This window comes from Neltuma alba, unplaced genomic scaffold (genome assembly GCF_004799145.2).
Source record: "Neltuma alba isolate B1F8T4 unplaced genomic scaffold, ASM479914v2 tig00002970_pilon, whole genome shotgun sequence".
NCBI classification, from domain to species: Eukaryota; Viridiplantae; Streptophyta; class Magnoliopsida; order Fabales; family Fabaceae; genus Neltuma; species Neltuma alba.
Window position 1 is genome coordinate 25,896 of NW_021633086.1, and position 14,630 is coordinate 40,525.

The 14,630-nt window shown below is 30.1% G+C and overlaps 1 protein-coding gene across 1 annotated transcript; it reads right to left on the bottom strand.

The window, feature by feature from the left end:
* Window positions 1-1,047: 1,047 nt before the first annotated feature.
* Window positions 1,048-3,493, bottom strand: LOC114739912 (nodulin-26). Its single transcript, XM_028928017.1, has 5 exons — window positions 3,314-3,493; window positions 2,995-3,219; window positions 2,703-2,900; window positions 2,370-2,431; window positions 1,048-1,491 (listed from the first exon to the last, which is right to left on the bottom strand). Exons 1-5 carry the CDS (start codon window positions 3,419-3,421, stop codon window positions 1,269-1,271), a joined length of 816 nt encoding a protein of 271 aa, XP_028783850.1. The 5' UTR covers window positions 3,422-3,493; the 3' UTR covers window positions 1,048-1,268.
* Window positions 3,494-14,630: the final 11,137 nt, after the last annotated feature.

Below are 14,630 nucleotides of genomic sequence, written 5' to 3' on the forward strand. Positions count from 1 at the left end.
CGTAGTTTTTTATAAGGGCAAATTTGAAAATTTTATCAATTTAAACATATATATTTCGACAAAAAATTTAAGCATATATATAATGACTTGTCACTCCTATTTTTTTCAACAGACTTAACTTCAACTCCTTAAATTGTGAGAATTAGTTGAAAGTAAGTTATAATAACATTCAAAGTGGTATTTGATCAAACTAATTACATATCATCAAGTTTTGATTTATACGATCTTATCCGGTTCGAGCTGCCTAGTCCTCTTTTTTAGTGTTCAATTCCTCTTTTTACGTGAAAAGCAAATGGGCGAAACAGCCTATCCACGTCTGATTTAAATGCATTCACATTCAACCTAGCTCTTTTCACACCAATCCATGGATTTAAAAGTTATTTGTTACAAGAAATTACACACACAAAAAGATTATAAATAAAAAACAATTTCATCTCCTGATTTCATTAGCCTCAAAGTGATTATTTTTGTGTCTTATTTTCAAAAATTAAATTTAATCTTAATTAAACTGAATTTTGTCAAAATTTGTATCAACATATAAAATTTTAATGTATCGTCTTTTTGTAATAGAATGAAGCAAATGAATGCACATGCTATCTCTAAACTTCACTTAAAAAGACAGAGATCGGAACTTGATTGTTTTTAATAGATTATGCTCCATTATTTTTTTCATTGGTTTCCCCTGGTTTTCGATTCTATTTTTATTTTTATTTAATTTAATTTAATTTAACAAAAAGACTTAAAAAAATTAAACACTTCACTAAAGAGGACAACGTTTCTTAATTTTTAAAAAAATTCCCTGTGACTTCCATCTTACTTATGAGAAAATGAATATAATTAATTTTTAATTTTTAGCCTTTATTGAATATCAATCTATTAATTATTAAATCACACGTGAAGTTGCCAACTTTAATTCCACGGAGAAGAAAATGAATAAAACAAGATGATTATATTCATCAATACCTTTGACTAAAATATACGAATTATTCGTCACGAGGTGTTCATGCATTTATCAATTTTTTAATATGCTAATCAGGAAGGATAAGATTTTCCAAAAAGTTTCTTAATTATTGTCCAATAATTTTGTATACATTACATGCTCTAACGAGTCCACATGTGACTCATCATCTCCTTTCCCTTCCTTTCCTCTCCTTTTAAAACTACAGGAACATTAGAAGACTACAGTATTTCCCCTTGAAACCTAAGAAATTAAAACAACAAAAGACAGTGATTTAAATTAAGATTTATTGTGACCAGAATAACCAGAATCACTTGGAGGAAACACAACGGTTGGAAGCTTTGAGGAAAGAAGCACTCTTTGTGATCTCCCTTATTGGCTTGTCTGTGTATCTTATGATGTTATAAATCCATGCCCCTGAAATTGCTCCGGTCACCGGCGCTATCATGTACACCCATATTCCTTTGTATTCGTGCCACACTATTGCCGGCCCTAAGCTCCTGGCGGGGTTCATTGACGCTCCGGTCACCGGCCTATCACACAAGAAAATACACGTACTAATTAAAATCAATATGATGAAAGCATAGAGAATAATTAGTGCAATTTTAACCCTGGGTTATATTTCTACTAAAATACTCTTATTATTCATATGCATTAAAATCAAAACACTTAACATATATGATGACTGTGGACTATTTTGAGAAAAAATAAATACTTACAAGGGATAGAGTGATTGGGATTTTATAAAAACCAAATTAAATATAAAATTAGGTATGATTTTAGGGGGTAAAAGTTAGAAGTTAGAACACACATATAAATAAACCAAAGTTTGAGAAAATGAAAGTTCAAGGAAAAAATAGACCTTTTAGGTTTGGTCAAACGTCTGACTTTGATCATACTTATGAACCTTAAATAAAAGTAATGTTTTGAGTATCGCAACACCAGATACATGTTTGTAGTCTAAAAAGGTGTTTAGATATTGATTTTAAAAATATTTTTACAATGTATAAAATAAATATGTAAGAAAAATTTGCCTGATTTTATAAAAAAGTAGTTGTTTCCAAACACCTGCTAACTCCCTAAGAGAGACAGAGACCTAGAACGGTTGGTAGGACCCACTATGCAGCAGGACTCACCACCCATCACCCACCGTCTCACTCGTATTTTCTCATTTCATTTCAGATTCAAAACGTTCCATAAATCATAACATAAATGCTGCGAGCTTTTTCAAATAGCTACCCCACATCTTGCTTTAATAGAGAGGCGGTTGCTAAAAAGAAAAAGGAGGCTTTTTCATGAGTCTCTCTGCGGTCAACTATTGCAATGAGATCCCAATTATTTGAAGAAAATAAATAAAAAAGATGATTGTGTGGGTTATAAGGAAATAAGAAATGGGGCAAGATGATAATACCCAGCAAACATGACATTAAGCAACACGGTTGCCCCCACCGCGAGACCCGCCAGCTCACCAATCTGCACAATTCATAATCACAGAACAATACATATAAAAAACCTTTAAAAAAAAGGTATAGAACATTATTCAAAAACATATTTGATACGCTTCTGATGTAAGCTTCAAGCATACCACCAAGCGATTAATTCAAAGCAGCAACGTTATGTTTAACCACATTTAGTCAACTTCGGTTCCATTCTTTAATATTTCATCAAAGACAAAGCAGATTGCCAACCTCTTTTATCAGAGAAGTTAACGAACCAGAAAAAGAAACAAGAATTCGGAGATTACCGCTCTGTTATCTGTGGCCACACCAGATATGACGAACATGAGGTAGAAGGTGATGATGAACTCGACCACAAAACCTTGAAGATACGTCCCAGAAACTAATGTTCCTGCGAAGTGGTCGCGGCTTCCTTCAAATATAAGTCTCAGAGTCCCACTCGCAAGGGTCGCTGCCAGAACCTGAACTGATACATAAGCTGGCACCTGCAACATCAAAATCATATGTACTACATGAATCAGACAACAACTTCATTTCATAGGGGAAATCGAAAAATTAATGTAAGGTACGGTGGTTGACCTGTTTGAGGGGAAAACGTTTGGTAGAAGCAAAAGCAAGAGTGACAGCGGGATTGAAATGAGCCCCGGAGATGTGACCAACGGAATAGACAAGAACCATAACGACAAGACCCCAGACTATGGAAATCCCAGGAAGCGTTACTTTGTTGCCGTAGCCCTTGTCCACCACCACCGCTGCTTCGCCGGCAAATATCAGAAAGTATGTCCCCGCGAATTCCGCCACCAGCTGTAAATAACCAAATCCGACAACCCCAGATAGATTAGCGTTCTGGGAAGATTAAATTTTCAGACTTCAGAGAGAGAGAAGGAGAAGGACGTACCTTCTGCAAGAAAGGGACGGAGAAGGAGATTCCGGAGTCTTCATTGGATTTGTCGTTGACGTTCAGAACAACGTCATGGGTTCCATTGGCTGCAGGCGCCTCCGCCATCACCGACGATCACGGGCGACGACGAAGCAACTGTTGGAGAGAGAGAGAGAGAGAGGAAGAGAGAGAGAGTGGGTGTGTTTTGGCCTTTTGGGGTGGTGGGTGAGAATCTGGAGGGAAGGAAAGACGCCAATTTATGGGGAGGGAAGAATCCAAAAAGGAGACTGGGGATGAAGAAGAGTTAGAGGGAAAGGGGCTTGGAGATTTTCTTGGAATGGTTAAAGGAGATTTATGGATCGTTCTAGTGATTGGAGGAGCATCTAATTAAATTAATAATTAAACGATCGAACTAATTGTTTTTTTAATGAGGTTTCCCATTGGAGATATCCCTGAAGGCTTCCGAAAAGTTTCAAGTAATTATGGACTTTTCTGGGTTATATAACGCATTCAAGGCTGCTCCAAGCCTCCAACCACCCACCGAAATTACAGAAAAGCACATCAATATCATTGCCCAGAATAGCTCCATGTCCACGTTCACTTTAACGCGTCACAAATTTTATAGTTTTGGAGTGCTATTCATAAAATTGTCCTTCCTTTTCTTTAAAAACAGAAATTTCATTGTTCCATCTGTTTTTTCTATAAAAAAAAAAGTTCATCAAATAGAAAAAGTTAGTTAAAATAAGTTAGAAATAATAAATAAATAAAAATTATAATTTTTTAAAAAAATAATTTTATTTATGAAGAGATAGGAGATGGAGAGTGTAAAAGGAGATACAAAAAAAAAAAAGTAGAATAAAAAGGATTGTGGAGCAGACAGGGGAGAATGTATGGTAGAAAGAGTTGCTGAAGTACAGAATAGTGTTTTGAGTTGAGAGATAATAAATATGTTAATCGAAATTAATAAAAAAATTAAAGCATCATCTAAATATCTCTTATAAATAAGGAAAAAAAGTCATAGATAGATAGTTGTTTCTTGTAAAAATGGTACTCAAAGTTGGCCAAAAAAAATGATACTCAAAGGATTGTACATTAAATTTCAGAAAGACACAATACATTAGAAATATTCTCTTCTAGCTGGTTGTTGAAAAACAAATATGCAATCAGTAGAAGTAATTTCATAATTGTTTTAAATATATGAGATGAAAATTTATTTTTAATTAAAATTTATATATTGGTAATTAAGTAAAATAGTTCTCATGAGAAAAATTTTCTACAACCAAAATTTCTATATAATCGACTTTTTTAATCCCTTTAACCCCCCCCCCCCAAATTTAAAAAAAAAAACTGAAAGGAAGACGTTGAACTGTATTGGGCTATAGATGGCAAAAACCGTACTGGTCGATAAACAGACAAGTGCCAGCAACAGTGACAAGGAGATTAATAGGGAAATGAAGTCTTTGGGTGACGTGAACATGACTCATGGGGTAAATTTGGATAAAGAACAATTAATTCTGTAGGTAAATAAGGAAATTAATTTCTTTTAGATAAATTGGGTAAGAAATAAACACGCACACGCAAACAAATTTTATGTTTGAAAACCAAAGAAATGAGGGATAATGGCTTTGGAAAAAAAAAAAAGCAGAGAGATTATGGCCGGAAAAAATACAAAAAAAATAATATTAGTTCCGATCTTTAATATAAAAATTAATAGATTAAGAAAATTTGTTCAGTTAGCTATTTGTAATAAATATATATTATCTTTTTCAGAATATCTTTATTATTTATATGTATTAGCTAAAACTATTATTTGATATCCCCTTTAACATGTATAACTATTATAGAAACTAAATTAAAATAAATAAATAAATTTATGAGACAAAATAAACTAAAATTTCATATTTAAGATTGAATTAAATTTTAACTGGTTTTTATATTAAACATCTTAACTAACATAGTGTTTCGTGTTACAGAAGGCATTAATGAGTTTAAAAAATGAGAGAAATTTATAAGTGAATAAACACATGGAAGCATTGAATGAATATTTGAACGAAGGGTCTAGCAAGAAATAAAGAATTAAAATTATACAAATACAGTGAACAAGTATTAACTAACATAGTGTTTCGTGTTACAGAATGCATTAATGACTTTAAAAAATAGAGAAGGACCCTTTGGTTTTAACCAGAAGAAAAGATGCCCTGTATAGGTTTTCTGACTTCCGAGTCTGATTTGCCAGCCAAAAAATATTTAATATTTGAAATAAATAAGATAAAAATAATTCTAGAGATAAAAGATAATGCATTTTTAGTTTTTAATATTTTTATTGATACATTTTATTATTTTATCTAACAATCCATATATATATAATAATAGCTAAATTACAATTATAATTTTTTTCCAATAAAATTATAATTATAATTTAATTGTAAAAAATTGAATAAATCATGTAAATTTTTTTCTCCAACCAATAAATCATGTGACTACACAATATTAACTTAGATCAATCATACTTATTCAAGAAAAGTGGGGATAATAATAGGGAGAATCCCAAAAAAGGTTCTTGAAATATGGGAAATGCCAGATTGGGTCTTTAAATTTCGAAAATGACAGAATGGGTCATTGACCCATTCTGTCATTTATAAAATTCAGGCGAATTGACAATTTTACCCTCATTTATTCATTCACTGTAATGATTCAAGGAATCACTATAAGAGTTTAGGTGTTACCTAGATTCGTGTAGCGAATAACTACTCACTTTTTCATAGTCAGGTGTCTTGTTATTAACTACAACTAATTCTGTAATCACTAGAACAATGTAAGCATTACCTAGATTTGTGTAGAGAATAACTACTCATTTTTTCACAGTCAGATATCTTATTATTGTCAGGTACCTTATTATTAACTACAACGAATCTTGTAATCACTAGAACAGTGTAAGCGTTACCTAGATTTGTTTAGAGAATAACTACTCACTTTTGCTCAGGGGCAAAATTGTCAATTCGCCTGAATTTCACAAATGACAGATTGGGTCAATGATTCATTCTGTCATTTTCAAAATTTAAGGACCCAATCTGAGATTTGGTATATTCCAAGGACTTTTTCTGGGATTTTCCCATAATAATATCTATATATGACTATAATTATCAAAAGTGTTTTTTTAAAAAAAGCACGAGAAAACAGAATTATAGCCTGATCGTGGACAAAGATACAAAGAAAGTACAATAACATTGGCATATATAATGATGATGTAGTGAGAAAAACCTTTTTATTCGGAATCAAAGATTCACTTCACACTTCTTTTTTGCTTTTTTGCATTTTTATAACACATAACATTTCATGTTATTAATGCCATCTTTTGACCTCAAAAAATTCACAATCTTTATCAAATCAGTACCCCTCTTCTTTCTCGTCTTTCATATCGTGGCTGATATCACCTCTTTGTCATGCCATACGTTGTCATTTGCAAATGTTCTGTATTGTGCACTTGTGTGTGTATAAGTGTGTGTCTCCAAGTAATTATGTTATCCTTCAGTAATTAAATAAGTGATATACACTCACTACCTCTGGTTCTTAATATATAAGAATTATATAACTAATTTATAAATGTTAAGAAAATTAGTTAAGTTAGTTATTTATAATAAATGGTATTGTTTTTTCTAAAATATTATTAATCATATGCAATAGAATAAAAATATTTTAACATATGTAATCACTATGAAAAATATTTTGAGAAAAAAATAACTAAATACGAGAGATAAAGTGGATCGATGTCTTATATTTATAATCAAATTAAATCTCCAACTGACTCTTCCTATTATATTTAGAATAGAAGGTGAAATATATATATATATATATATATATAATTTTGGTTAATTTATTCAACTCTGTAATCAATCTTTGCACTTCATATTTGACTGACTTGTGTTGAACTTTATTGCTACCTCTGATCATTGCTTATCCACTAATTTAATTTATGAATGTTAAGAAAATTAGTTAAGTTAATTATTTGTAATAAATAGGTGTTGTCTTTTTTAAAATATTTTTGTTAATCATGTGTAATAAAATAAAAATATTTTAACATGTGCACTCACTATGAAAAATATTTTGAGAAAAAATGATTAAATATGGGAGACAAAATGGATCGAGGTCTTATATTTATGATCAAATTAAATGTCCAACTAGCTTTTATATTTAGAATGGAAGGTGAAAGATATATATATATATATATATATAATTTTGGTTCATTTATTCAACTCTGTAATCAATCTTTGCACTTCGTATTTGATTGACTTGTGTTGAACTTTATTGCTACCTCTGATCATTCCTTATCCACTAATTTATTCTTATATAATTAAAAATTCTACAGCTGGATATTGGATTTCTGTTAGTTGAATTCTATAATCTCCAAATTTATCTTTTTGAATAATAAATATTAAACACTATTCAAGTTGAATATAAAATTTGAATATTTAAAAAATATTTATAACTAACTGAGGGGAAACATATTTGCCGGATTTATTAATGGTATCTGAAACCATTATCCACAATCAACGTTTCTCTTAATTAGGCTTAAACATTTTTGACATAATTAAGTTCATTTCAAATATTTGACAATTAGTGTAATATTGGGTTGCTATATTTTAAGACACTAACCTCTTCCACCAAATTCAACCCCTCCCATTGTATTATATATAGATGTAAAAAATCATAATATTTATAGCAAATGTGAAGAGTACGACTTATTTCAGATTCCATGTAAAACATGGATTCATTCTTTTTTTTTTTTTAATTCTTTGCTAAATATGCGAGTATATTGAAGCGTGGTAGACTTAGATGGTCAAAATATATGAAAAAGTGAAACTTTAAAAAGGGCAATAACCGAAATAGTGGAATCTTAACTTCAACCACTCTCCATGCCCCCATTTATCTACCCATTGACGAGAAAGAAGACGAAGACCAAGTCCAAGCATAACACTAAAGCAAAATGAGGTTTTGGTTCAACGCGCTTGCACAAATTTCTCACCTTCCTTAATTTAAAAATTAAACCATTTCATCAAAACATTATCAAAAATCGTTGGGTTAAGTGAAAGTAAGTCCATTTCACTTAATGAAAATTGATGTTTCGAATCTCATAAAAGAGAAAAAGCATCCAAAAATCAAGTAAAAAAAAAAAATTTGGCGGGGGTTTGGGGGGATTACTGTAAAGCCAAAAAAAGAAAATTTAATCACCTAAAAGTGTGTTAACAATTGAGGAGCATGGTAGCACGTAATAACTAGTTTTAGTTTAAAACATAACAATAGGTTCATGTTGTTTACTTATCATTACGACTTTTTGATAATTAAATCGTATGATATCGCAATTCTCCCACAAAAATACCTTTAATTAAATTTAATAATACTCAAATATGACCTAATAGATCTAAATACTATTAGATATGTGTGTTTACACACAAAAAAGAAGAAGAAGAAAGCAAATCATCAACACTTTCACACTATGAATGTCCCAATCATCATGTTTTCTTCTCACTTTGACTTTGTTTCATGCTTGCTTTCATTGCATCCTATAGTTGCCCTTACACGTTCTATTGTTTTTGACTAATATTGGATCTTATTATTCTACCTTTAGTTATAGATGATCATATCATGGATAGATCAATATATAGCAACCGCTAAAGTGAACAACCAAGTTCAACTCCCGTTAATTTGTTTCACTTGATTATAGGTTAGTCTAAGAGTTTGGTAGCAATAAGTTTCCATGAATGGCGGACCAATTTAATCACAACCACTGTGTGTCGCACATGCAACTTATATTCATAATAAAATTAATTATCAGCCAAATTGAATCCAAATTATTCGTATATGTAAGGAATTAACTTGGAAAAATTGCAAAAAAAGACCTTGGAATTATAAAAACACAGATAGGGACCCTTGACAACTTCACTTTGGGTTTTGACAAGAATAATATGTCCTGAAGTTGTCAAAACCCAAAGTGAAGTTGTTAAGGGTCCATATCTGCGTTTTTACAATTCCATGGTCTTTTTTTACAATTTTCCCAATTAACTTTTAATATAGATAATTTTTATTTGTTATTTTAATTAGATATGGTAAAGGATTACCCCAAGAAATATATCACACCACCCCCTTTTGTTCATTCAGTCAGTTGAAGCCAAATAGCCAATCATATCATTAGCTTCTTTTTCTTTCTTTCTTTTTTTTGGGGGGCGGCAAACCAACTAACCATACTAGTCAAAAATTCGTTACTTTGAGAGTTAAACATTTATGAATCATGGCAGACAAAGACCCTTATGTTTACCACTTTTTGTGGAAAAAGCATCTATTGTATCTTTTTTGGGTTTCTTTATTTTGGTAACTTTTTTTGGTTTCTTTGTTGAGTTCTTTCTTACTAGCTACCTCCTGTTGCCTTTTTAATAAGTGGGTAGGAAATGTATCTTTGTCTTCAAATTTATCTTTCTTTGGCAAAAGTAAGTAAAAGAAAGAATGAGTGAGAAAACTGTTATAATCAATGTAGAAACATACAATCAATTAAGAATAAAAATAAAAAAATATATTAAATTGTTAGACATCCCAAAGTATAACTTATAAAAAATCAGACCTATTAAAAAATTGTAACTTACAAAAAAGGATTCGAGGGAGTATTTTTCTTTTTCTTTGAACTTTATTGTTATCGCTTGGGACTCAGGGTCAACTGCTTGACCAGCCTTGGTTGTTATAATTCACAAGCCTTTGGAAATAAAACTTCTATTTGCATTAAATACTTTATTATTATAACACAGATTGATAACTCATTTTGACCGCTGAATACAAAATTAAATTTATTGAACCACCTTTTATTAATAGCATATTTCTATCAAATTTAGATTGTGGTCGTTTGCATGAGGTCACTGTGATGTAGTACTGCATTGCTCGGGCGTCATGCTCCAATAAATCAGAGAAAATGACAGTGAGGGACAAATAATGACGATTAAAGACCCTAAAATTTGTTATTTTTTAAAAATCTTTTTGACCAAAAAGAATAGTATTTCCACTAAAACACAAAGAAATACAAAAAATTCAAATTTTAATAGTTAAGATCATTGAGAATAAATAGTTTCTACACTTGTCTTGTGAATAATTTTCTCCTACTTTTAAAGGATCCTTCAAAGTTTATATATAGTACCGAATCCTAAATATCACAGTTGGATAAAAATTTATTTGGTGGGAAAAAAAAAGATAAGAAATTCATTTTGGTTCAAAATATAAGACGATAATTTACTCTATTTTGTGTAATTGCTAAATTTTTTTCTTCAAAGTATCCCTATCAATGGTATATAGTAAGAATGTTTCTATAATGAACATGATTAAAATGATATTATAGAAAAATTAATGTACATTAATTACAAATAATTAATTTAACTAATTTTTTAAATATCCACAAACTAATTTTTCTTGCCAGAGAAATTAATATCTTAACTTTTATTTTAAGAAACAAAGGAAATACATCGGATGGAAGGGTTTTTTTTTTTTAGCTTTTTAGTGCTTTATTTTACATTATAAAACATTTATTTAGAGAATTTTTTTTTTACAGGCCGAAAAATTAAGGCTGGCTGTTGGTAATCATTTTCAAAGTTTCTCTATAGGTGAGATGGCCCATTCAATCCATCTCGCTAAACAAAAACGAAGGCCATATAATAAATATTGGCAGGTACGGGCCATATAAGCAGGAAAGGACATCAAATCAAATTTAGAAAGGAAAACTTTGGACCTAAAAAAAAAAATTAGAAAGGACAACTTGGGGGGAAAAAATCATAAACTTTTTATACATGAAAAAAAAAACTAGTACTATATAACTTTTATACACATAAGCATTACTACTCTTTTTTTCTCACCAGTAAAATATTCAATTATAAACCTTTTCCTTTAAAATTTCAATATCAATATTTTTTTAAATAAAACTAATGATATTAAGATTAAAGAAATGAAAAGACACTTTATGAAATTGTAACACTAAACTTAAATAAATAACAGTATATATAAAAAGGACAACGGATATTGTTATAGTCTAGAAAGGATATGCGGCCCTATTGAAGCAATGTTGTGCAGATTGAAAGTACAGAACACATCAATGCAAAACAAAGCCCATAGGTTCAACAAAAGTTCCAAACAAAAGTACCCGACAGTACTTTGAATAGAATTGCCTCTAATAAGAGGATACCTATACTTTAGTCAAAAAAAAATTCCAAACCACCCACTACTACAAAAAAAGACATTTAACGGCAATTAAAATGAGCTTTTCAAGGCGGTTGTGAGAGCGACATTTATGTTATCGATGTAAAATGTGAAGGATTTTACAGCAGTTTAAAAACCGCCATGGTATGTGACTTTTCACGGCGGTCATATAAATAACCACCGTGATTTTTTTTTCTTTAGTTTACCTTTTATCCTATTGATCAAGATGAAACGGGAAAACAAAACCCCAAAGGAAGGAGTTTGAGAATCAATAAATAAATAACCTGTCACTAGTTAAAGCATTCTGATGGAACAAACGTAGATTCTTTCTTGCCGTAATAGCACCATTTAGCTTCACCTTCAACTACCAAATCAAAGTCACTAAGATTTAATAAAGATAAAATCAAAGATTCATATATGATAAAATTCATGAATTTCAGGCTGTCAAACTCTGATATACAAAATGAAGGAGAGAGAAATCGAATCTATTCAAATATTAAATTTAAAGAAGGAAGAGGAATAAAAATCAGATCTATTTAAACTTAGAACAAATATCATATTTTTAACCAAAAAAAAAAAACCAAACTACAAAAACTATAAAACCCATAGAAAGAATGGAGGAGAAAGGGTGAAAACTCACAAATAAGAATGAAAAGGATGAGCTAATGGCGACGGCAATAGTGACAATGACAGTGACAGCGACGGTGATGGAAGAACATGGCAGAGACGATAAAAGCAAAGGATAAACACCGGTACATGTAGGAGGGAGAAAATCAAGTGGGGATGGCAATGGGAGACTATGAGCTCTAACTCTGAAAAGTGAAAACTATCACGCGATAAACGAGTTTTAAAATTCTGATAGACTTTTTATAGCGGTTATTTAAAAAACCATCGTAAAAAGTATTTTTTTTGTGGTTTTTTATTTTTTTTATGACGGTTTTTTTAAAAAACCGCCGTAAAAAGAACTTTCTACTGCGATTTTTTGGATAACCTCTGTTAAAAGCGAAATTTACTTTTCTATAATTACAAAAATACTACCGTCATGTTTTTTATACTAGTGTTTTTTCTAATGACCGCCGTAAATTAGCATCGTGAAAGCTCTTTTTTATAGTAATGCCCCCACCCCAAAACAAAAAGTTCAATAAAATAATGAAGTAATTACTTATAATAATTTAATTGAACCAAATTAAAGGGTAATATGGAAAGATATTATTAAGTAAACGATAAGGTGTCCTAGTGATAACACCACCAGGCATCCACCATATTTAGATAAGATCTTGAGTCTAACCTTGATATGTTTATATGCATGCATGTGTTAAATCTATGGAATTTTTTTTTAAAAAAACTATAATATGTTTTCCATTTTGTAATGTATTATTCATAAAGGCTTATATTTTTTTTGACCAGCATAAAGGTTTATATTTTAAATTATCGGATGCCGCCAACTGTAATAATTTTCCTTTCGGCTATGATCATGATTGTAGCTTGGTGGTTTACCTGTGGGGGGGGGGGGGGACATACAATTTTAACGATTTAACTATTTTTTTTCATTAGGTATATACTATTTCCGGTCCTTAATATAAAACCTCTTTTGACTTTTATTTTAATTATAAATATAAGACTTCAATTCACCTTATCTCTCATATTTATCCATTTTTACCCATGATAGTCCTTTTAATAATGATAGGTCTAACTAATAAACTTGATTAGTAAGGATATTTGAGAAAAGATAACACATATTTATCATAAATAACTAACTTAACTTATTTTTTTAATTTATTTAAATTAGTCAACTAGTTTTTATATTTAGAACCGAATGTAGTATATAACTATAGCTGTTCATTAGCTTTTATCATAACTGAACAATATACAAAGCAATAGGTCGCATATGTGTTTTTTTCTTGGCCAACAATACAATGCATGTGTTATACCATTGAACTTCACTCCAAAACAAGAAAAACAAAAACAAAAAGATGGGAACTCGATATGAACTTCTTTATTAATTCTTACTGATTTTCTTCTCAGTTTTGGAATATATATTTGTCAAATTTTAAATTATTTTACTCTAAAAGTATTTTGTATGACCACACACAATAATGCTGTCCGAACTTTGCGTTGTTTTCTCGTAACACAAACACCCTTATCTCAGTTGTATGGGTAAAAAAAAAAAAACCCTTATCCCGTTGTGATGTTTTGTTGAATTGTATTTATCTATACCCAATGAAGAATAAAAATATTAGATTGTATATTTTTTATTAAATGAAGCTTAATAAAACAATTTAAAAGCAACTGAAAACTTGGTTAGAGTGAGTTCGATCGTTTTTAAATTTAAAGAATTGTCGTGGTATTTTAAAACTAATGGGAAAGTTAGCATCTTAATATTGAATCTCAATATTATTATGAGGAGATGAATATAATCAAATATTTTTTTAACCCTTTATTTGATTCAATATCGATCTTAAATGGTTTGGATTTGATTTCTTTCTTATTTTTATTTATTCAAAATAATTATTTTAATATGTATAGAATCTAAAATAGAGATAATCTATCAACTATCATTTTTTTCAAAATATAGTTTTTCCATTTAAAAATAATTAGTTATAAATTTTAAATTTGGACCGTTCAAATCAGATATAAACAGCCCAAGTCTAATGAGCTTAAGGTGCTCATCAAAGTGATGAGCACTGAAACTGGTTCCTTAAATATGATAACTCAATTCACTTTACCTCTCATCTTTTTGCAAAATATCCCTATTAATTGTAAGGATTTCTTTTTAAGAGATAATTCCAATAATTTAATACATATGATTGAAGAGGATAATTTAATGAGACCAATACACATTTATTACAAATAAATAGGTTAATTAATTTTTATAATATCCTCAAATTAGTTATCTAACTCACATATTAAGAATCGGAGCTAGTATATTAGAACGTGACACATAAACTAACAGATGTGAAGTTACAAACTTCCAAGGATTAATTACAAAATGAAGTAAACAAGATTATTTTAATACATACAATGCACGACATCGATGGTAAATACCTAAGGACCAAATTTATGTTGTTATTTGAATGGTGTTAAATATCTTTTCAGTTGTAAATTTGCA

What these genes read in the sequence shown, in the direction of transcription:
- LOC114739912 (XM_028928017.1), bottom strand. Translation starts at nt 3,421, where the DNA reads ATGGCGGAGGCGCCTGCAGCCAATGGAACCCATGACGTTGTTCTGAAC. An exon ending in CCGTCCCTTTCTTGCAGAAG is followed by an intron (nt 3,220 to 3,313) that starts GTACGTCCTTCT and finishes GGTTATTTACAG; the next exon opens with CTGGTGGCGGAATTCGCGGG. An exon ending in CTTAATGTCATGTTTGCTGG is followed by an intron (nt 1,492 to 2,369) that starts GTATTATCATCT and finishes CTTGTGTGATAG; the next exon opens with GCCGGTGACCGGAGCGTCAA.